Genomic DNA, 22,587 nt, shown 5'->3' on the forward strand with positions numbered 1-22,587 from the left:
CTCTCTCCATGTTTGATATAATTTAAAGAATCATGCTAGATGTACATTCATTTTATACATCTTGGGCTACATAAGGGGGTATTATGACCAAAATACTCTGCGCCTCACATGCGCCTCACGCGTCTCATGAGGGGTTTTTTTTTGTCATAATACCTCCTTATGTAGCTCAAGATGTACAAAATGAGTGTACCAATAGCATTTTTCTAATTTAAATATAATTACTATTGGTATTGCATCTAAAAAGCAATGTGTAGGGTAGGGTAGGGTGGCTCTCTGCCATGTTGGAGACTAGGATTTATCCAAGGAAAATAAAGGTCGATATATCCGCAAAAACAATGTATAAATAATATTGATGATTATTTACAAAGGTTTAAGTTCTCTTCATGGTCTTCAGGGCATAAGTCAAGTAATTGGACTACGATAAATTAGAATTTACACCAATAGATCGTGGATTTAATTTTTTGCCATGCGCAGTGAGACAAAGTCTTCACTTACGATTTATCTCCTCTGTCATAGATGTTTTATTGAGAGATTTTGGAATTAGTTTTGTATCATTTACCCAAGTAGGGCTGCAAAGAGGTTGAACTTGGGTCGAAATTTGTTGATTTAGATTTGAGATCTATTTAAGATTTTGAAACTAAGTATAGATTCATTTATCCGATGAATATTGATACATAGATTCATCTCCAAAACTAATAAACCCAATCAATTACTTGGCGATCGGATTAACTTCTTGAACCAGTGAACCTGCAACAAAGAGACGGATAGGTGAAAAGATCTAGATTAATGCTTGTTACCATGCTGTCAAAGATGTGCAACTATCAGAGAATAAGAAAGGAAAATAAGTGAAAAGAGATAAAAAGAGATGGACAAAGAGAAGATGATACTCACCGAGTCATTGATGACGGTAGAACTTAACCGATTATGATGACGTCATGGTAGCCAAATGTCTCTATTAGGGGTTGTAAAAGTTTGGTCTAACTAAACTAATTGAACCAAATCAACTAAAATTCTCAGTTCGGTTAAATTTTTATTTTTAATTCAATTTGATTTGATTTATTTTTTTTAAGAAATTTAATTTTTTTTATTTCAGTTCGATTTTTTGATTAAAAATAATCAAGTTGACCGAACTTTAAAATAGCATCATTTTAATGATTATAAAACGATATTGTTTTTGGCCAGCCACACACAATGAAGAAGAAGAGAAGAAGAAAGGAAGGAAGAAGAGAGACTTCAAAGTGAGAATGAGGAGCCACAACCCAATCCAAAACCCTAACCCTTTGGCCTTCGCCTTCATTGAATCACCATTGCCTTTGACGAATTGCCACTGCCTTCAACTTAGGGCCGACTCAAAGAAAAGGCTACTGAGGCATGTGCCTAAGGCCCGAAAAAGATTTCAAAAGTCAATCATCTCTGCTGGTTGTTATTCAAAATTGTTTTACTTTTAATTAACAAGTGAAAGGAAAGTAAGAGAAACAATTATAAAGAATTAAAAATAAAAGAAATGATGAAAGCTATGAAATAAAATAATTATTTTAATTTTATTATTAAAATAAAATTAATAAATTTTTTATTTTTTATTAAGGGATTGGGGGCCCCTAAATTAATAATGACCTAGGGCCGGCTCTACTTTGACCTTCCGCCTTTTGTCCTCGTCTTACATCTCCTTTGGCCACTCCCACTCAAGCTTTCTTGTTCTTTTTATTTCACCTTCCTTTCATCGTTGGCCTTTAACGACCAATCGTCATCCCCATCTCACCCTTCGACTAATTGACCTTCCTTCTTTTCCACTTTCCCCTTCGCCATTAGCCTTTGACCCAATCATCGTCGACTTCAACCTTCTATTTTTTCTTCCCAATTTTCGACTTACAACTTGCAATCGACCCACCGATGGCCCATTGAGGTAATGTTAAACTCAAGGATAAGTAAATAAAATTTTGATGATAACAAAAATATTTTTATGATAAATGTATTTTTTACTCATGTAAAAAGTAAATTTATTTTGAATTAAAAGTGAGTGTAAAAAGTAAATTTATTTTTAATTAAATGTGGGTTGTCTTTAGACATGTTTTTTTGTTTTGATTATTTATGTCTCAAAATTTTATATTTGAATTTTCATATCTTAATAAATGTATTTCTTACTCATGTAAAAAAATAAATTTATTTTAAATTAAAGATGAGTTTCTTTTAGACATATTTATTTATTTTGTTCCTTATTGTCTGAAAAAGCCTAAAGATTTTTTAAATTTCAAATTTCATGTTAACTTTCTTTGTAATAGCTAGTTTTATGAAGTAGTCTATATAAAGGGTGAGTATGAAGTCTTCAAAATCAGAAATACAATAGAAAGAGAACAAACATGATAGAATATTCAAACAAGAGTGAGAAGGCTCAAAGTGCTAGAAGTATGTTCGTTAGTGGAATTCTCAATCGTTGGTGACTTATTTAGTATTGTCTCTAATTGTAAGTTTGTTATTTTTACTCACCTGTTGTGTAAGGAGAATTGTATTTGCTGGCTATGTGCTAATAGTTCTTACTTAGCCAAGAGATTGTTTGTTGGTTCTAGCTCTTAGTAAAAGTTAGTATTTACTCTCCCTAGTAGGAACCTCAAACTAAGTTTTGAGAGAGAGAATTAGGCTCTTTAGAGGTAAACCTTTATAAATTTCTCTTGTTTCTTGTGGTTGTGTGATTTTATTGTTCTCGATTCTATTGTAATTACCACATATTAAGATCACAAATTTAAAAATTTTCAAAAGAGATAAAATTATTAATTTTAAAAAAATTCAATTTACCCCTATCTTGGATATTTTTTTGGGCAACATGTAAGATTCCTATAAAATTATAGTTGATTTTGCTATGGTTTTATAAGAACGTAGCTTAATTATCTTTTCCAGTCCATTCTAGTTTTTGGTGGTTTCAAGTTGTGTCGATTTCTTCAATTTTGTTAGCTTTTTGGTTTTTCTATCAATTAGTTTGGTTTTTTTCGATTTTTTGGCTTGTTTGGTCTATTGGTTAGTTCAGTTTTGTACTTTTTTTTTTTTTGTGTTTGTTCAATTATTTGGTTGATTGGGTTTATATGGTTTATGTTTGGTTAATGAATTTGGTCGATTTGGTAATTGGACTGACTGTTTGGACACCACTAATCTCTATTGTTGCAAGATTGTGTGAGATATTGGGAGAGATTGAGAAAGGTTAGGGTTTATGTGAAATAAAGTGTGCAAGACTATGAGTAAAGAAATGAAAGGGCAGTGGGTAGAATGCATTTGGTGGAATGGAGTGATTGAGTCTAGTGTTTAGGGTTTATGATAGGATTCAAAGTATTATATAATATATAATATATATTAGTGAATAACTACAAATGAAATTGCAGTTTGGAGGGCCAAAACATCACGTTTTGGCAGTTAGGGCCAAAATGACATCATTGTGGCCCCATTTGCCTCCTCTCCTATTTTCTTTTTTCTCTTTGAAACCCTTTTCGATGCTGACCATCTCTCATTTTCTCGTTCTCTTTGATGAATTGTCATCCCAGCTCCAACCATCTTTTCTCTTCCCACTGAAAGGGTTTTAGAGCTAAACGACGGGCTTGGAAGGGGACTTGGAAAGGTGAAAGGAAGGCTCGAAAGGGTTTTGGAGAGGAGGAAGAGAAGAGAAGAGAAGAGAAGAGGGATAGTTAGAGCCCTTTCAACAGCTCATTGGAGTTAGACAGATGGTTGGATTTGTATCTAGAACAGCGGGCTCGGGATGGGATCTGGAACGACATGCTCAAAAAGGTTTCAAAGAGGAGGGAGAAAGGCCAAAATGGCGTCATCCATTTTGGCCCTGGCTGTCGTCCTCTAAACTATAATTGATTTTAGCTATTCTCTCTCTCTATATATTACATTTTAAACAGATCCAATATCGAATGGAACCAACCAGACATTCCGAAACCAAAAATGGAATCACCTGCTGATTTTTAGGCTTATCCCATCTTAATCCCTGTCCAATCATACATCCATATAACAGCTGGTAGATCCAAGTGAAGAAAAAGACTCCATTCTTTTATTCAGTCATATCATCAGAGAATGGATCATGATTTATTAGTAAATAATAATAATAATAATTACATATTCAGTATAAAAGAAAAAAAAAAAAGTACTCATTAAAATGGTTAACAGTTATAAAAAAATATTACTGCCATATCATCTTCCATCCTTCCAAAACTCCGTAATGAACCAATGCGATGAAAACTCAGTATGTCGTGGGTGTAGTTGCACAAAAATGATAAGATTTATGATTTTCCATCCCACAGATAGATAGATGCAGCAAACTTGGGTAGGGTACTTACCTTCCCAGTTCCAATAAAATCTGTCTTTCCTTTTGCTTCATTTTGTTTCTCCAGCGAGCGAAGCCAAGGGTTAAATAGAAATGAATACGCCAAACACATTTTATCCCTTCAACCACACTACTCTTAAACATGGAGGAGAAAATAGAAAGGGTGGCTGTTTCGAACTTTGGAGTATTAATTATTCTTGTCAAAATTTTTACAACCTTTAGGAAAAAAGAGAACAAAAAAATAGTTTACAAGTCAAATTCTATGGAACTGGCCAAAATGGTTTAACTTCCAGGCTTGAATTCAATGACAGACGTTTAACTTTAGAACATAAAAAACTAGGTTCTTTTTTCTTTTTATGTTAAACAAACCAAGTTCCTTCTTTACGCATTTTCCTGGCTACTATTCTTGTTTTCACCTTGGGGGATCGCAGCATCAGCACTGTCCATCAAGCTGGCAGCTATTGCAGCCTTCAAATCCTCATCTTCTTCATCTATGAGCAGTTGCTCTTCCGGGTTAGGATTAGAAGCCTGTGGATTAGGATTGGTTCTGCGAGGCGGCCCCTGTACAGAGTTGCAGGACTTGGTTATCCTCCCAGCATCTTCCGGTGTCAGCCACTGACCATATACGTTGGAAGCTTCCGAGGATGTAATGGGGCACTCCTTGGGAAAGTTGCCTCTCACAAGGAAAATGCTCCAACCAAACCCCCTCAGAGAATCTAGATATGCCGAGAGGTAAAACTTCGATAGATGCTCGGGGGCGGCATAGAGACTGTCAAAGTTGTACCACTCTCCATTCACTTTCCTGATACAGAACCAATGGTCCTGCAGATGACAAATAAATGCATTTTCGAGTTCTGGGTCAACTTGAGCAGGTCCTGCATCAGTGCTGTTTAACGGAATGACTTGCAAATCCCACACCTCCAATGCCTTCTGTAAAACCTGTCAACAGAATTTTCACCGTGTCCCATAAGAGATGGTTTTCATATTCAATTCATAAAGGTGTTGGTGCGGAAAAGGTACAAGCACAATAAGATCCAATGCCAAAAACTTAGGCAACAGGTAAGGCTCAACGTGAAAGCAAAAAGTAGTCACTGCTAGACACGTGGGGCAGTATTTTAGATTCTCATAAAAAAAAAAGAAAAGAGTAATTGAGTATTACTGTCTTAAGTCGAGCAATATTCTCATTCTTAGTGAAAGTACAGTAGTTAGCATATACAGAGATATTAGACATAATAAAGTTACTATCCATGTTCGTAACTAATACGCCTTGTTATCGATATCATGTAGTATTTTGTACAATTGCGCCCTTTCCCAATTCCCTCAAGCAAACAAGCCTCAGAAGTTGGAAAAACCAAGAATAATAATCTGATATCTGCAATCAAATTGTTTTTGATATTCCAGTGGTGTGTCATTATGTATAATCCTTCAGAAATTGGCCTTAGAGAAGGTAGGGTGCATTGGTATTGACTACTCACCATCTCTTGATGCACAAAATATTGAATGTGCTCACATAACCAGGAAAACAAGAAGAAACGTTACTCTTCCCCCATGGTAGTAATGGAGACAAATAACTTGAAAATCAAGTCCAAGAATTAAAACCCAAACAATAATGCAAAACAGTATGCAGAAGAACAGTTTGGAGAATTTTCAAAAGTCAAATAGAGATGTAATGAAACAATGTCTAAATATGAAGAAAATAGTTTAACAGTTCTACTGGGTATTCCACTCCTAAAATCTAGGGAATACTATTTGTTCCATTTAACAGCCTCCAAATAAAGCATAAAAAATAAAAGCTTCCAACGGATGCAGAGACAATTCAAGAGCAAAAACCAGAATCAACATGATACACTGTTATTCTGTATTGGAACAGCTCAATTCATTGTAGGGAATTATGTTTTAATTTTGAGTAAGTTGTTTGCAACTTGTGCTTATCTGTGTAATCCTAATGTTTTAGTTTTATGATTTTGGCATTACCAGAACAACTGACTCTCCATATCTTATGTCCAACCATTAAAAACCTTCTTAGCATTTGCAGTTGCACTCAGAAATCAGATCTTATTAACTGAGAAAGAAAACTATCTGATGAGCTTGAATCTCAGAAGCATGCTTCTAAGAAGTGTAGTCCTGTATCGTCTCATGTACAACACCATACCAGACACTGCAAAAAACTTGTCAGAATACTTGTCCAAATGCTTCCTTTCTATAAACCGGACATTTCTCAAATAATAAGGGTACCTGGTCCATAGTTTGTTTTTAGTGTTTTTATTTTTATTCGTTTCCATAGTTTGTTTTTATTGTTTTTATTTTTATTCTTTTTGGAGAAAACACTAAAGAAACTCCTAAGAACATTGTTATTATACCAATCAATGAGATCAAAATGGAGGTAGAAGTTACCCAAGCTACAAGAAAATTAGGACTAGTAGCTTAGGATAATGGCAACAGGTACATATGATAAGGATTCCTATAGAGTGGACTAGCAGCTTCGGATAATGGAATCACATCTCTGTTTAGATAGGCCTGCTCCTTCAACTTTTCTCATTATGTATAGTACTAAACCGTGTTAATAATAATTTGTTGGACAAAAGGCCAGTTAAGTACCTTAAGGATACACCAATGATCAGTTTGCCACCTATGCTTTTCTTGGGGTCAATGCAGTACCTAAACAACAAAAACTAACTCAATGGTTTTTGTTGGTGTGGCAAACAGAATTAGGACCTCCATTAACCACCTCATTTTTTGTTACTGGGCATGGCATCCATCTTAACCCAATCACACTAACAAAGCCGATGGCTGGCATCACCGACAAGGAGTTCCAACCAGCCAAAACCCCTCACTGATGAGAGTTTCCACCTGCTTATTCTTCTTCTTCTCCACGCACCAACCCCCCTCCCTCCCTCTTCCACACACACCAATCGCGTTGGTTCTGGAATCCCTCCCTCCCTCCCTCTTACACACACACACACACACCCCAATGATCACACGATGGGCTTTCTGGAATTTATCCAAAATGCATCAGATGGGTTCTGGATTGATTCTAGAAAACCCATTGTCAATGGGTTCTAGATTGATTCCAAAAAAAATCCATCATGCGATAGCTTCTAGATTGATCTCTAGAACCTATCATGCTATGGGGGTGTGGGTGCGCGCATGCGCACACTTTTGAGAGAGAGAGAGGGGGGCATGGAACACTCACCAGTGAGGGGTTTCGGCTGGCTGGAATTGGGGGGTGGCTAACGGAAATCGATGCTCGTTAACAGAGATCCAAACTCTGCTTGTCGCATCAACAAAAACAGTCAACTAGAGTTGGCTTTTGTTGTTCAGGTACTAAATTCCCCCCCCCCCCCCCCCCCCCCTTCCAAAAAAAAAAAAAAGGCATAGGTACCAAACTGAGCTCTGGCGTTTTAGGTACTAAACTCGCCTTTTGGCCTGAGTTGTTATGGTATAGAGGTTTTATGAAAACAATACTTTCCCATAACAGTTTTATAAAAATCTAATTATTAGTACAGAGAACTACATATTGATACTGCATACACACTGTACTAGGAGGGTGCCTAACCATTCAACATGGGTTAGTTGGGTTGGTTGTATGTATTCTAACTTTTCAACCATCTCTATCCATGATCATATCTTTTGCAAGGCTATTACACCCTGTGCAACATTTAAAGATTCAACTTCCTTTTGCTACAGCTTCTTCCAATCCATCCACTCGCCCCATAGGTGTCTTTTGGTCTTTCACTCAAATGGTCAAACTATCTTAATTGCATTTCATGACCTTTATCTCTAATAGGAACCTCTTCAACACCATCTATAATCCCATTTCTAATTTTGTCTTTTTTTTTACATGGTAGCACATTCCCATATTCTCACCTAAGTTATGCTTATTTTGCACAACTTTTGGTACTTGGTTGCATAATATTTTGAGTAAAGCAACAAAGATGGTCTTACATCCATTTGATAAAACTTTTCTTTTAGCTTTGATCAGATTTTATGATCCCATCATATGCTGGATGCATTTTTTTGAGTAAAATCCTTAATAATCTCTCCTTTTTGTTTAAAATAACTGATTCGATATATCTAAAATGATCATTTTTAGAAATAACTTGATCTTCAAGTTTTACCATGACCTCGCCAACACTTTTATTTTTAATGAACTTCTATTCACATCTTTTAGTTTTCAACCTGTTAATTTGAAACCCCTTGAATTCTAAGGTGTTCCTTTATAATTCAAGCTTAATTTTCACACTTCTTTTGTCTTGTATACCAAGATTATATTGTCTCCAAATAACATATATATTTTGTAAGTTCATCCATCACAAAAGCAAAGAAGGGGCCTATGGGCTCATCTTTCATCTAAAATTCATAATATAAGATCCAACATTAAGTTTCAACCACAAAGTGGCTATTGTGAATAAATTCTTTCATCCAATATGCAATTAACTACAATAAGGTAGAGGAATAGTCGCATCAAACGGTTCCATAATAGGTAAATTTTATCCCTCCTATATTGCAAAACTAAGAAATCCTAATACATAGCTCAGGCTCACCCCTAAGAGTATTAAATAAATAAAAAAGATGTGTAACCCCACTCCCCCACAACACAAAGAACAAAGAAACAAGGAAAAGAAAAAACCTAATGTCTATTATCTTGCCAGATGTATGCAGGATCTCAATATTTAGTTTTAATAACATATGGACACGTAAAGAAGGTTTTAAGTAATTGCCACCGCATGGTTGTGATAATTCACAAGGCAGGTGCGTAAATTCTATAGTAGATGCACTGTTGGGCAGCTTACCATTTCAAATCATACACCTATATATGTACAAACTGTAGTTCATACTCCCCAAACCCTTCCCCCCCCCCCCCCCCCCCCCCCCCAAAAAAAAAAAAAAAAACCTCCCTCACACACACACAGATTGTGAAGATTTGTGTCTTACTATATTTTATGTCAAGAAAGTTACAGACAAAAGCAGTCAATATGTGGACATATTCAGCTAAAGGACAGTAAGGAGCAGTATAAGTCTTCTGGAATTTCCAATACAGAAGTTGAGTCAATACCAAAAAATAATTAAACGTGGTAGAGAAGCTTTTAGCTAAGGCATGCTAGAGATGTGACAAAGTATGTATAATCTTTCTTGCCTCTAATCTATCACAACAATAGGTAATTGGAAAGCACCAGTTACATTTTTAGCATTTTTGTAGTGTAAGACACTTAATCATAATATATTAAAAAGAACTGCCAAATGCCATAAAGCATATGGCGAGGAGATTTTTCAACAACAATAACAACATACCAAATCTTTATCCCACTACATGGAGTCAGCTACATAAGTTATAGCTTTCCATTCATTCCATTTGTTGCCTCGTCTCTTATAAGACCCATATACTTAATATCAAACCTAATTCTCTCCCAACAATTTTTTTTTTTTTATTATCGTCTTTTTGGGTCTTCCTCTACCTCTTTTGCTAACTACTTGTTCCATTCCATCAACTTTTTGCAAAAGAGTCTCTATTGGTCTTCTTTCACATGACTAAACCATCTTAATCATGTTTCCCTTATCTTCAATAGGAACCACTTTGACCTTATTAAAAATAACCTTATTTCAAAATTTATCTTTTTTGTATGGCCACACATCCATCTTAACATCCTCATCTTGGTTACGTCAATTTTTCAAATGTTGGTACATTACTGCCCAACATTTTGTGCCACAAAACAGGTCTTATAGTTGTTTTATAAAATTTTCCTTTTAGCTGTAGTAAAATTTTCTTACTTGAAGCTCTAGCCATATTTCTTTTAACATTTTTAGAAGAAATTTGGTAGTTACAGGGTTGTAACTATATCATTATCAAGTCTTTAAGATTTTTTCTTCCCCAGGAAATAATGTTTTCGCCAATGAAAAGAATATATTATGTTTTAAAAGATGTGCATCTCATTTCAGTGTCACTTTATACACTTATTCTAATACAAAAATCATTTATTCATTCATATTCCATTCACTAATACTAAAATTAGATACTATAATCCTATATTAAAGTCCAGCAATTATTATTAGGTTACAATGTCCCATCATAACATAGGATACCACTAGTAATAGCCAGAGTTATTAAAACTGGATTGGTTATCAAACCGGCAGAGGTACTGGTTGGACTGGTGATTCACTGGTCAAACCATTGGTTCAAAAATTTAAATATGAAATATAATAAAATAATAATGCCAATATTCACCATTCTTCAAGTTACATCTAATTAAAAATAACATTCCAAAAACAATTAACATAACATAAAAGCATAAATCACTAATTAAACGTTCAAATTTCATCACTATAAAACTACTTAAAAACAAAATGAAAATAATTAATATGTTCAAATCTCATTGTCACAATACATGCCAATAGAATTTGTTATAAACGTGAAGTACAATAATTCATTCATCTGTGATCCAACCAAACCTTTAAAAATCAAAATAAGAAACATTGTTCCACAGATTCAAAGTTTTTGATTCATCCCTCCCATTAACTCCCTCTAAGGCCTTCAACTATATGAGACAACGGCTTCCTCATGGCTATTTGGCCAGATGGAGAATTGAAGATGGTGTTTAGCAAGGAGATTAGGGAAGATTGCTTTTGGGGTGTTTCAACTTTCAATCTTCATTCTTCACTTTTTTCTTTTTATTTTTTTCTTCACAAAGACTCAGATACCCCTCCCTCTATTAAAGGAAAACAATTTAAAAATTGTGAAAAATATAGTACTTCTGAATAAAAATGAAAACCGACAGCCTTATTTGGCTTTACGGGTTTGACTGATTCACAGAAAATCGGATGATTTTGGCCGATCTATATGCATATCCAGTCTTTTTCTTGAACCAGACTGGTATGGTACGTGGTTGAACTGGTCAAACTGATCTGGTTATAGTAATAGCAATTTTTAATTCTCATTAGGGTCACTGGATTTGAATTTTAAATAAGTTCAAAACTTTTTCCAAGTTAAGAATACAATTCAAGATGATATCTAGTCATTATCAACAAGTACTTGTTTTCAATGTTCCAAAGACCAGACTGGATATCAAATAGGAATGGGAAGAGGTTACGGATCAATGGTCACATCAAGGTTGAATGGAGATGCATTTTTATCAAATAAATAAATATATAATAATTAAAATTATGATATTAAAAAAATTTGTTAACGTCATACTACAGTCATTATCTGCATTACATATTCTTTGGTGAATTTTATAATTACAGCAATATTTAAAGTGAATTTGAAGTCTGATTGTGTTAGATCTTTGCTTTTTTAGCAAAATGTAAGCAAAAAGTCAAACGAAATTTAAAGGAGAAGTTGAACTTTAATTTTTTCTTCAACAAAAAAGTTTGAATACATAGTTATATGCCCCGCTATTAAAGAAAATTAAACTTTAAGGTTGGATACATAGGACACTGTTGAAGGAGAATCAGGACCCTCATCACCAAACACTGATTGTGCAGACTGACGGAGAAGACCTTGCTGTCTGCTGACACTTGTGCAGGCCCTTGAAGCTTAGCTGGATGCTAGGCCAGCAATGTCGCCGCTGCAACAGATAAATCTCACCAGTTGCTGCTTATCAAGAATCTCACTGCTGCCTCTCATTCATTTTTCATCTAGACTTCTACAACTGATTGAACGGGAAAAAGTGGTTGATCTGATATGGTCCACCCAGTTCATGGTTTGACAGCCTGGTTCATCCAACAACCAGCTGGTTGTTTCAGATTGATCAGACCAATCTGTGGACCCGTTATTGGTTTTCCCAGTCTGACTGACCACTCCATCCCAATTTCACAACATTGCTTGTTTCCGTTAAAGAAAAAAAGTAATATTAGTAGTGATCACTATTACTATTGTCCAATGATGAATCCACCAGTATTGGATCTTCTAATAATAATAACAGCATCTATATAAAGAGAGAAAAGGGAAAAAGTTTCCAACCTAATAGACCTAAAAAATCACTGAGTCATCACAACAAGGGGCATATCCTTCAATTACTAGTTTCCTAAATATGGTAGCAAATTATCCTGAATTTTTGTCTCTTCAACCATTCTTCTGATCTCGCACATTACACTCACTAAACTAGTCCAGTTTTAATTCCTTAAACTGCCCAGCTAAACCCATACTCGTCTAGAAAAGAAGTCTGCCTACTTAGCTTGTGTTCCATCAAAGCACAACTTGCCACATAAGGCCTATTTCCATTTTCTGTTCTTCAATTCGTAGCAGAATCAGAGCCATGGTGCCAAGCCAATCCCTTTATAAAATGTAAACAGCAAGCAAAAACATGAACAGCATCAAGACAAATAAAAGAACCAAGGAAATATTCTTCCCTGTCCTCCCGCCCTCCTCTTTTTCTTCTTCTTCTACTTGGTTTGCCTCAGCTACTCTTGATTGTATATTCTTTATCCCTTCTACAAAACTAGAAATCAACCACTAGCATAACACCACTGTTGTGCACATTACAAATATCCACCAGAGATGGAGAACAGGTTAGGCAGGCATATGTCACGTGACCAGTAGGTTGGTTACTAAGGCGAGAGTATACAAGGGGAACACCAGGGTATTATTGTAATCAGGGATAGAAGGTAGTTATAGAATATAATTCAAATTGTAATTCAAATGTTGGCGCCAAGGATTGGTATATAAACTAACCTCTGTGGCCCTTAGAGGCATGGATTTTGAATATAACAGATTTTATTTCCCCTCTCAATTCTCTCTCTATCTTTCTATTCTTCCTTCTCCCTCTCAGTTCATCAATTCCCACACAATTCCTCATTGAATTGTGAGAGAATTTCCCTCTGTTAGAATTGAATTATGACAATTTGGTATCAAAGCAAGTTTTGGGCGATCGGAGTGGGTTATGGCGGACAGAACTAGGATGAAGCAAGTGAAGGCGCAACTCCAATAGGTGATGACGACGGTGGCAAAGATGCAGAATCGTATGGAGGCGTTTGAGAATTCAATGGAGAGGAGGATTGATGGAACTGTGAATTTGTTGCACGAAGAGAGCAAAGCTCAAACTGCTAGGTTGGAGGATTAGATGAGAGTAGAGCGCCAAACTCAGGTAAGAATCTCACCTGAATTTCCTCTGAGGGAGAGATCTGAGCCAATCTTAAATGGCCAAGGAGGGAACTTCAAATTCAAAGGATCTGCTGAATTGGAGACGGAACATCAGGTGATGGAGGAGAATGTAGGAGTTAGGAGGCAAGGCAATGTAACTGGATCAAATCAAATCGGTTTGCCTATGCCCAAAATGGAGAACCCTCTATTCGATGGCCATAACCCAAGGTGATGGGTGAGGTGATGCGAGAGGATGTTCAGCCTCTATACAATGTAGCTGAGCAACATAAGGTGACATTAGCGGCTGCTTATTTGAATGACATGGGAGACATGTGGTACCAAGGCTAGAATGGAGTGAAGGAGGATTGTTCTTCGGGGGAATTTGTGGATGGCCTATGTGAGCGATTTGGTGAAAAAGGAATGTTAGATGTGGTGGAGGAGTTTAATAAGCTAAGGTAGGGGGGATCTGTGCAAGCCTATCAACAGAGATTTGAGGAGCTGAAGGCTCTCATATTGATCTCAAATCTCACCCTTATGGAGGGATACTTCAAGTCAAGCTTCATTAGCGGCTTGAACAAAGAAATACACCCCATTGTTAAGATGTTCCAATCGAAGACGGTCCAACAAGCTACAGAATGTGCCAAGCTATTGGAGCTAATTGTAGAAGCACTAGTGGAGAAGCATAAGGGAGTGAATAAGGGATGGCAGGTGATGCCCTTACAACAAGGCAGCAGAGGGTGGAGTAAAAGTGGAGGAACAACGGGACAGGGCAACAAGGGGTTGGCCCACCCAGCACCCTCTCAACCATTCGCGGGAAATTTGATAGAGCGGAGGAGGTCGGCAGGCCTCTGCTTCAGATGCGAAGATAAATAATCTCTCAGGCATTAGTGTAAACAACAGTTGTTGTTGTTGGAAGGAACTAAAGAAGATGTTGGGGAAGAAGAAAAGGAATGCAATCAAGGTAAAGAAGGAGAAAGTGGAGATCTCCTTGCATGCCTTAAGGGGAGTGACCACTAATAAGATCATCAAGGTGGAAGGAAGAGCAAGAGAGTAGTTTGATGACATTCATTGATGGCAGAAGCACTCATAGCTTCCTTGATAAAGGGACAACCAACAAGTTGAAATGCAGCCTAACAGGGACTCATCCCTTGTCAGTCATAGTAGCCAATGGTCAGAAGGTATTGTGCAAATCGGCACGTGTAGGGTTTCGTTGGCAGATGCAAGGGGAAGATTTTGAGGTTGATCTACATTTATTGAAGTTGGGGGGATGTGATATGGTCTTAGGAGTGGACTGGATGAGAGAAGTTAGTCCAATCTGCTTTTGACTTTGATAAGATGGAAGTGCCATTCAAAAAAGGAGGGAGAAGAATGACCCTAACTGGCAATGCTGAGGCAGGAACTTTTAAGTTGATCACAAGCAAAAGGCTACATAAATTGTTCAAGAGCAAATGGACAAGTGGCCCAACTCTTTTCCATAGATGATATTGAATTGGAGGAAGAAACAAAAGATGATGGGAAACTAATGTTGAATTATATGGATTCAACACAAACTCTTTTGGGAGGTAACTCAACTAGACTCTCTTGATTTACTCCTAGCTGAATTTGGGGACTTGTTTGAGGAACCCAAGGCTCTACCACCCCCAAGACCAATAGACCACACCATCAACTTAAAACACAATTCTAAGCCAGTTAACCTTCGTTCATACAGATACCCCCCAAAACAAAAGGCTGAAATTGAACAAATGATCAAGGATATGCCACACACGTCTACCATTCGACCAAATACCAGTCCCTATGCCTTTCCTTTACTCCTAGTGAAAAAGAAAGATGGCAATTGGCGGTTTTGTGTTGATTACCACCAACTCAATTCCCTCACCATAAAGAATAAATTCCCTATATTGATTATTGAGGACTTATTGGATGAATTACATGGAACCAAAATCTTCTCTAAACTTGACCTCCAATCAAGATATCATCATATACGTATGCACCCTAATTGTTGATATTAGGACTTACAAACCAGGAACAATGAGAAGAAAACTTCCACACAAATGACATGTACCTAGGGTTTAGCCCAAGATTGGATCGACAATCAAAAGGATATGATGGAATAGACTCAAGAACAAAACATTGGAGAGGAAAAATGGACAGAAATGGGGGAAGATGTAGAGAGAAATAAGGGAGAGCAGTAGAGAGAAAAAAAAGGGAGAATGGAGAGAATTGTAGAGAGAGAATCAAATTTGCATTCAATCAATTCAAGCATGAAAATTCCATCTGTTTGCATAGCCTTATATAGACATATTTGCTCCTAACTAACTGCATAACAACACCCATGTACTTCTAACAAAATGCTAAAATATCTTCTAACAACTATTATCAACATATTACTATATTGTCCTTCTATGGATCCTTGAGTCATGACAATCCCCCCTTCCTTGAGGGAGTTATTATCCCCAAGAACTTGCAACAAGTATCCATGGCTCTTCATCCAATTCCAACATTCTCTATCTGGTTCATCCTTCTTTCTTTCTTCCTCCTTCTAGATCTCTTCTTCTTCATTTTTAGGTTCTCAATTGAAACAAAAATGATAATCATTACAGACAAGGCTGCATCTTCCTCCAAAGAGTAACATATTATTTCCCTTGAGTTTGCAATAGCTACCAAATTAAGGTTGCTAGTACCCATAGTCTGGGGATCCAATATAATGCCAAAACTTGTCTATGTGTCCACATCAAATGCCTTCAATGAATTTAGCCGCTCCTTGTTGCAGGTAGCAGCTGAAATCGGCAACCCTACAGTCTTCAAATGTTGATCATTCTGAAACTCACACAATTGACCAGCTACCACATATGTTCCCCTCTTCTCATCATCTTCGTTGTGTGTTGTTCTGAATACAGAGGGTTGATTAACTAGTTCTCTAGCCATCTATTCGTCCTTCAATGTACAAGCATTCGGATTTGCAAACTAGAGGAAGAACCAACACAGCAGTGGGAGTTTTGTTCCCTTTGACAAAACCTTTGACTTTTTTAGTTGCCTCCTTTAGCTTTTCCCCAGCTACAACCGGCTTCAAGAATTCCTCACCACTTTGAATCTGCTACTGGTGGATAGAACTACTATCAAGGTCATAATTCGCAGAAAACTTCCCTTGGTTGGAAGAGAAATCAGCATCTTCTGCAATATGGCTTGACCCTTCTGAAATGGCAGCAACACCATTATATTGTTCAATGCTAGAGTCTTTTATGTTGATGGTAAGATATCCTCCAACTAGTGTTGTCTCCACCTTCTCGCTGCCTATTTTGACCCAAGCCAAGGAATCCTTAGCTTTCCCCGCAATTGCATTCCCCACATTAGCCAATTCTCCATATAATGGGCTCGTCACTTGCAGTAATGCAAGGGGCCTTGCTTCTTCTGTAAATCCCTTCATTGACCTTTCATTTCTTTCCTGCCAGTCCTCATTCGGCACATTCAAGTGTATTAACTCTTGACTTGGCTGCTACATTTTAAGGAAGTTCTCTTCGTTAAAACTTCCATGATAATCATCAAAATATTCCACCGGGAAGTTATAATGATACTTCTTAGTCAGTATCATTGCAAACTCCTGCAACTTCTCGTGGAACATACAACCAAATTCCTCGCACGTTTCATGAATCCCACTACTTGCTTCCTTGTCAATTCGACTAGACACATTATCCAACCTTTCCCAAGCTTGATTCTTCCAAATAAATTGCTCCTAATTCTTGTTGTTGACAGGTGAAATTGCAGCCTTCTTCTGTTGCCATTGAGGCTCCAATTGCCTCATGCTTCCACTGCTTCCCATGGATTCACAAGCAAAATTTTCCACTGAAAATGCAGCATTCTTCTGCTGCAATTGAGACTCCAATGGTCTCATATATGCACTGCTAGCCATGGCCGACTTTTCACCAACAACATACTTCGACGGCCAAGGAATGGAAGTTCTATACATGCTTTTGTTTTGCCTGTTATAGCAATTCCTATACTCACCTCAATTGCAACTCAATAGTTGGGGCACCTGTTCTTCTTTGCCTTTCCACTTTGACCCAAGTTAGCAAAAAATTTACAGCCAAAATCTACCTCTTGTTTCCTTTGCTCACGGCCTCCAACACCAACAATCAAGGAATTGGATAAGATGGAAGAATCCACTTCTCACATAGAATCCACTGAATCTGCTACGCCACTCTGATCTGCAACTGAATTGCCCATTAGAGCTGACTAACGCAATGGATAAACAGCCTCCTTACTTGCTCGTGATTGCTTGGAACTCCTACACCAGTAACGACTTCTTGGCTCGCCTGCTGCCAAAGCCTTCTATTCTCGCCTCAAACGCCTTCCGACTTGAAAATTAGCAGCCTAGGGTGTCGGAACTCACAAGCAACGAAGTCAAAGGAATCCATCTCTCCGAACAAAATTTGCCTACAGCTTCGAGCCGAAACTACTTTGCCGCAATGGAATGGAGAATCAACAACCTAAGAATTATTGCAATCGCCGCCACCAATCAAGACTTACAACGGCCGCCACCCACACCCAATCACCTAGTCGAAGGACCTTGGCTTGACTTTGAAATTCAAGCGACTCTATCTGGATCGCCACTGTAGCAACTGCCGACAACCGATCCGCCGAGAATCAACTTTTTGTGATTCCCTCGGTCCTTCAAAGTCGCCTTCAACAACCTAACTTGCCTCCGACTTTGATTCTAGAAGTGGCGAATTTCAAGTGTTGTTCCTCTTCAAGCCAAACCTGCTGCAACAATTTCCTCCTCAAGTCATGGAATCGAATTCCACGATTCAACCAAAAATTGCTTGGTTGCTTCTGTCCCGAATGCCGAAATTCACCAGTGAATCTTAGTTTCGATCACTCCTTGTTTCCTTTTGACTGAGATCAGAAATGTGGAAAGAAAATCACCACTCAAACTCGTCTGCTACTGCTAGTTTTCATAAATGCCTCTGCCTCGTCTCCACATCTAGAATTGATTGAAATTACAGCCAAGAAGTGACTGCTATGTTGTAGTTGAGCTAATCAAAAGGCTTAGGACGGGCTCTATTGCGATCTCTTGAGGGTTCGATCGACTCTGTTAGAGCTCCTGGTGAGTTTAATCACTACTATTGCAGCTCCTCAAGAGTTCACCTATATTGCTAGATATTCGTCGGACACTGATTGCTGCTACGATTGTTGGAATTACTTAACAGAGAGAACCGCTGAGGAATGGTGGCTCTGATACCAATTGACATGTACCTAGGGTTTAGCCCAGAATTGGATCGACAATCAAAAGGATATGATGGAATAGACTCGAGAACAGAACATTGGAGAGGAAAAATGGACAGAAATGGGGGAAGATGTAGAGAGAAATAAGAGAGAGCAGTAGAGAGAAACGAAGAGGGAGAATAGAGAGAATTGTAGAGAGAGAATCAGATTTGCATTCAATCAATTCAAGCATGAAAACCCCATCCATTTACGTAGCCTTATAGACATATTTGCTCCTAACTAACTGCATAACAGCACCCATGTACTTCTAACCAAATGCTAAAATATCTAAAATATCTTCTAACAACTATTATCAACCTATTACTATATTGCCTTTCTATGAATCCTTGGGTCATGACAACAAACCCTTACACACACACAAAATTAGAAAGCTAATAAAGTAATTAGTTCTACCAGAAGAAAATATAATAACAGTAAGCGAAAATCAAACCACAAGGTCGAGATTTATCCTGGTTCGAAATGCACTTAGGCAAACATACATCTAGCAGTCCAACACCCACAGAACAATCTTTATTTAGTTGGAAATATGATTAGTACATCAGCCCCTCGCCCTCATCTATATCCCCGAGTACAAACCTCCCATTCTCTCAAGAATACACAAGACTAAATCCTTATCACTTAGCCTTTCTTTTCTCAAGAATGAAAACAATACTCGATCACAGATGAATAGAAACTCCCTCTTGGATCACTCGACTGCCTCCTGCCCTCTTATTTATAGAAAGGGAAGAGACCCCAATGTAATTGACCAATATTGGGATATTACAATTAGACCCCAAAAACTAAGTAAATTACACTTGGTATTGGAAACCTAATTGTTTTAACTTCCAGCTGATGAATCACCAATATATTACTGATCTCCTATCACTCAAACTCGGAGCAAACACAACACTAATGATATCCACAAAACCACATTTAGAATCCATCAAGGGCATTATGAATTCTTGGTAATGCCTTTCCGATTGACCAATGCCCCAGCAACTTTTCAAGCCCTTATGAATCAAATATTTGAGCCTTACGCCAATTTATTCTAGTATTCTTTGATGATATCCTAATGTACAACCCTACTTTTTCCAAACACTTAAGGACCACTCTACAAGTCCTCAGGTTCAATAAGTTGTACATCAAGAAGTCCAAATGTGCATTTGCACAAACCCAAGTGGATTATCTTAGCCACATTATTTATGGGGCAGGAGTAAGCACAGATTCCCACAAGGTAACAACCATGACTACTTGGCCAAAACCTACTACTGTGAAAGCTCTGAGGGGATTCTTGGGCCTTACCAGGTACTACCATAGGTTTGTTAAGGACTATGGCATCATCAATAAGCCTCTAACAGAGTTGTTGAAGAAGAAGGGATTCCATTGGGGTGAGAGGGCGGAGGAAGCTTTTGGAAGGCTGAAAACAGCCAGGAGTGAGGTCCCTATATTAAATCTCCAAGATTTCAATCAACCCTTTGTATTAGAGACGGATGCAAGTGATTGTGGGGTGTGGGCTGTTCTAATGTAGGGGGCAAACCCCTATCAAAATCAGCCAAGCATTGGCTCTCAAACATTTGGGCCTCAGTGTATATGACAAGGAACTTTTGGTTGTTCTAATAGCAGTAGAGAAATGGCGACATTACCTTAAATAGGGAAGGTTCATCATAAGGATTGATCATGAGATCCTCAAGTTTATGTTGCAGCAAAAACTTCACTCTAGAGAAAAGGTATGTCAAAATTAATGAGGCTTGATTACGTCATCCAATACAGGAAAGGCTATGAGAACAAGGCAATCGATGCTCTCTCTCTGTGCTTGTAGCAAGAGGGTTCAACTGCTATTACTTCCCTTACACCTGATTGGTTCCTGGAAGTAAAACCTAGCTATAATAAGGGAGAGTGGACTAAGGAACTTATGGAGCAACTTACTATTGACCCAGTTAGCAAACCTAGCTATACACTGTAAAATGGACTGTTAAAGTACAAGGAAAGCTTGGTGATTGGGGAGGATGAACCTCTCAAGAAGAAGGTATTGATATCACTACATGATTCCTATTGGAGGCCATTCGGGTATGCAAAATACATATGGCAAAGTTAAACAACTATTCTACTAGCCCAGATTGAAAAAAGTGATGAAAGAATATGTGAAGGGCTGTGACAATTGCAATAGGTGCAAACATGAAAACATCCATCCTTCGGGGATGTTGCAACCTCTATCCATACTTGATCAAGTGTGAACCAATATCAGCATGGATTTTGTTGCCACAATTCCTGCTCCACACTCTCGCAGTCAACCCTCCAGAAAGACAATAACCCTCACACGAAATTAGACAGATTAGGAAAGAACAACCTGATCGAGTTCAAGCCTACTACAACCCACCTCTTACACTAGAGGTCCAATCAAGATTGGTCTCCACTTTAAGAACATAATCAGCCACACCTTGACTAATAAAGTTAGCAATTGAAATTGAGTCTAAAAGGAGGACTAACCATGTATGTGACTATCGTTAATAGTTCTTTACCGTCTAATACAAGTAAGAATGGCAGACCTACATCCATCACTGCCATTACTATATTCCCATTCAACCCACATCCATGCTTTGTTGCAAAAATATCAACATCCTAGAAATGCAGCAATGGAGAATTGTAGACTTGCCTAGAATATTCAAACCAAGGCTATCTGCGAGCATTAGAATTAGGAGCTGCTGTAACTTCAATTCCAGTCAACGATTTCTCAGTGACTGCACCTGGCCTCCATCTCAACCTTCTTCCCTAACAATGATTTACAGCCAGATTATCAGATGAAACGAATACCCCTGCCTGATCTATCAAATGCATGAAAGCCATCTTCATGGTAGTTTTCGTCTCCAATTTGGTGTGTAGGTTGTTCATCACCGAGATCACCAGCTTCTTGTTCTTGTAAAGTGTGGTCTACACAAATCTTCTCATCCAATATTCTATCATCTTCGGAATCCTGAGTTTCCATTGACTCGTTCGCTTCAATTATAGCGCCAACTTCCTTAATATTGGTTGAAGTTTCAGTCGGAACCTCCTAATTACATGCAAATAATCCAACAACTCCTTTTTCTTTGTGTTTGCTGGAATTTTCCTCTACATGGACTTCTTTTTCAAAAATACTCCTTGTAGCTTCTGCCTAAACTGGAATACTTCTTCTGCTCAAGATCGGAGGTGAGCAATGAATTTGATTCCCTCCAACTTGATTTCTCCTTCAGTTGCTCCATTTTTAAGAATTCCTCTTTGTTAAAACTCCCGCGATAATCATTGAAGAATTCAGCGGGAAAGTTGTAGTGATACTTCTTAATTAGTATCATCACAAACTCCTACAACTACTCATGTAACATACGGCTGAATTCCTTGCTTGTATCATGTACCGCACTTCTTATTTCCTTGTCCAATTGGTAGATCCCCTTCTCAAACTTCTTTTCCCATGCCTGAGGCTTCTGGACAAACTCCTCATGTTTCCTATTGTTTCCAGTTGATAATGCAACCTTTTTCTGCTACCATTGAGACTCCATTTGTCTCATGCATGAACTGCTCCCCATGGTCAACTTCTCACCAACAAAACATTGTAAAGACCAAGGAGAAGAGCTCTGCACATTCTTCTGTTTCGTCTGTTGCAACAGTTCCTCTACTCGCCTCAAATGCAATTCAATAACTGAAGAACACTAGCTCTACTTCGCCTTCCTACTTCAAACAAAGTTAACCAAATTTCAAAGCCTAAATCAACCTATTGTTCCCTTTACTCACAGCTTCAAGTGCCAACAATCAACGAGCTGGATAAGTTGGAAGAATCCACTTCTCAAACGAAATCCGCCTCTAAGTTTACTTCCCTTATGTCTTTGCTTCACAGCAGCCACCGTTCACCTTCATAAATCACCATTGTTCACCATTGCTCCAAAAGTTGATCAACCTTCCAGATCATCGG

The 22,587-nt window shown here is 37.8% G+C and overlaps 1 protein-coding gene across 1 annotated transcript in view; it reads right to left on the reverse strand.

The window, feature by feature from the left end:
* Positions 1–4,477: 4,477 nt before the first annotated feature.
* LOC127788044 (ataxin-3 homolog) overlaps positions 4,478–22,587 on the reverse strand; it is a 39,617-nt gene continuing 21,507 nt past the window's right edge. Inside the window, exon 4 of the mRNA XM_052316165.1 lies at positions 4,478–5,248. Within this exon, the coding sequence (XP_052172125.1) occupies positions 4,691–5,248 (558 nt within the window). The 3' untranslated portion in view covers positions 4,478–4,690. The remainder of the gene's footprint in view (positions 5,249–22,587) is intronic.

This window comes from Diospyros lotus, chromosome 13 (genome assembly GCF_014633365.1).
Source record: "Diospyros lotus cultivar Yz01 chromosome 13, ASM1463336v1, whole genome shotgun sequence".
NCBI classification, from domain to species: domain Eukaryota; kingdom Viridiplantae; phylum Streptophyta; class Magnoliopsida; order Ericales; family Ebenaceae; genus Diospyros; species Diospyros lotus.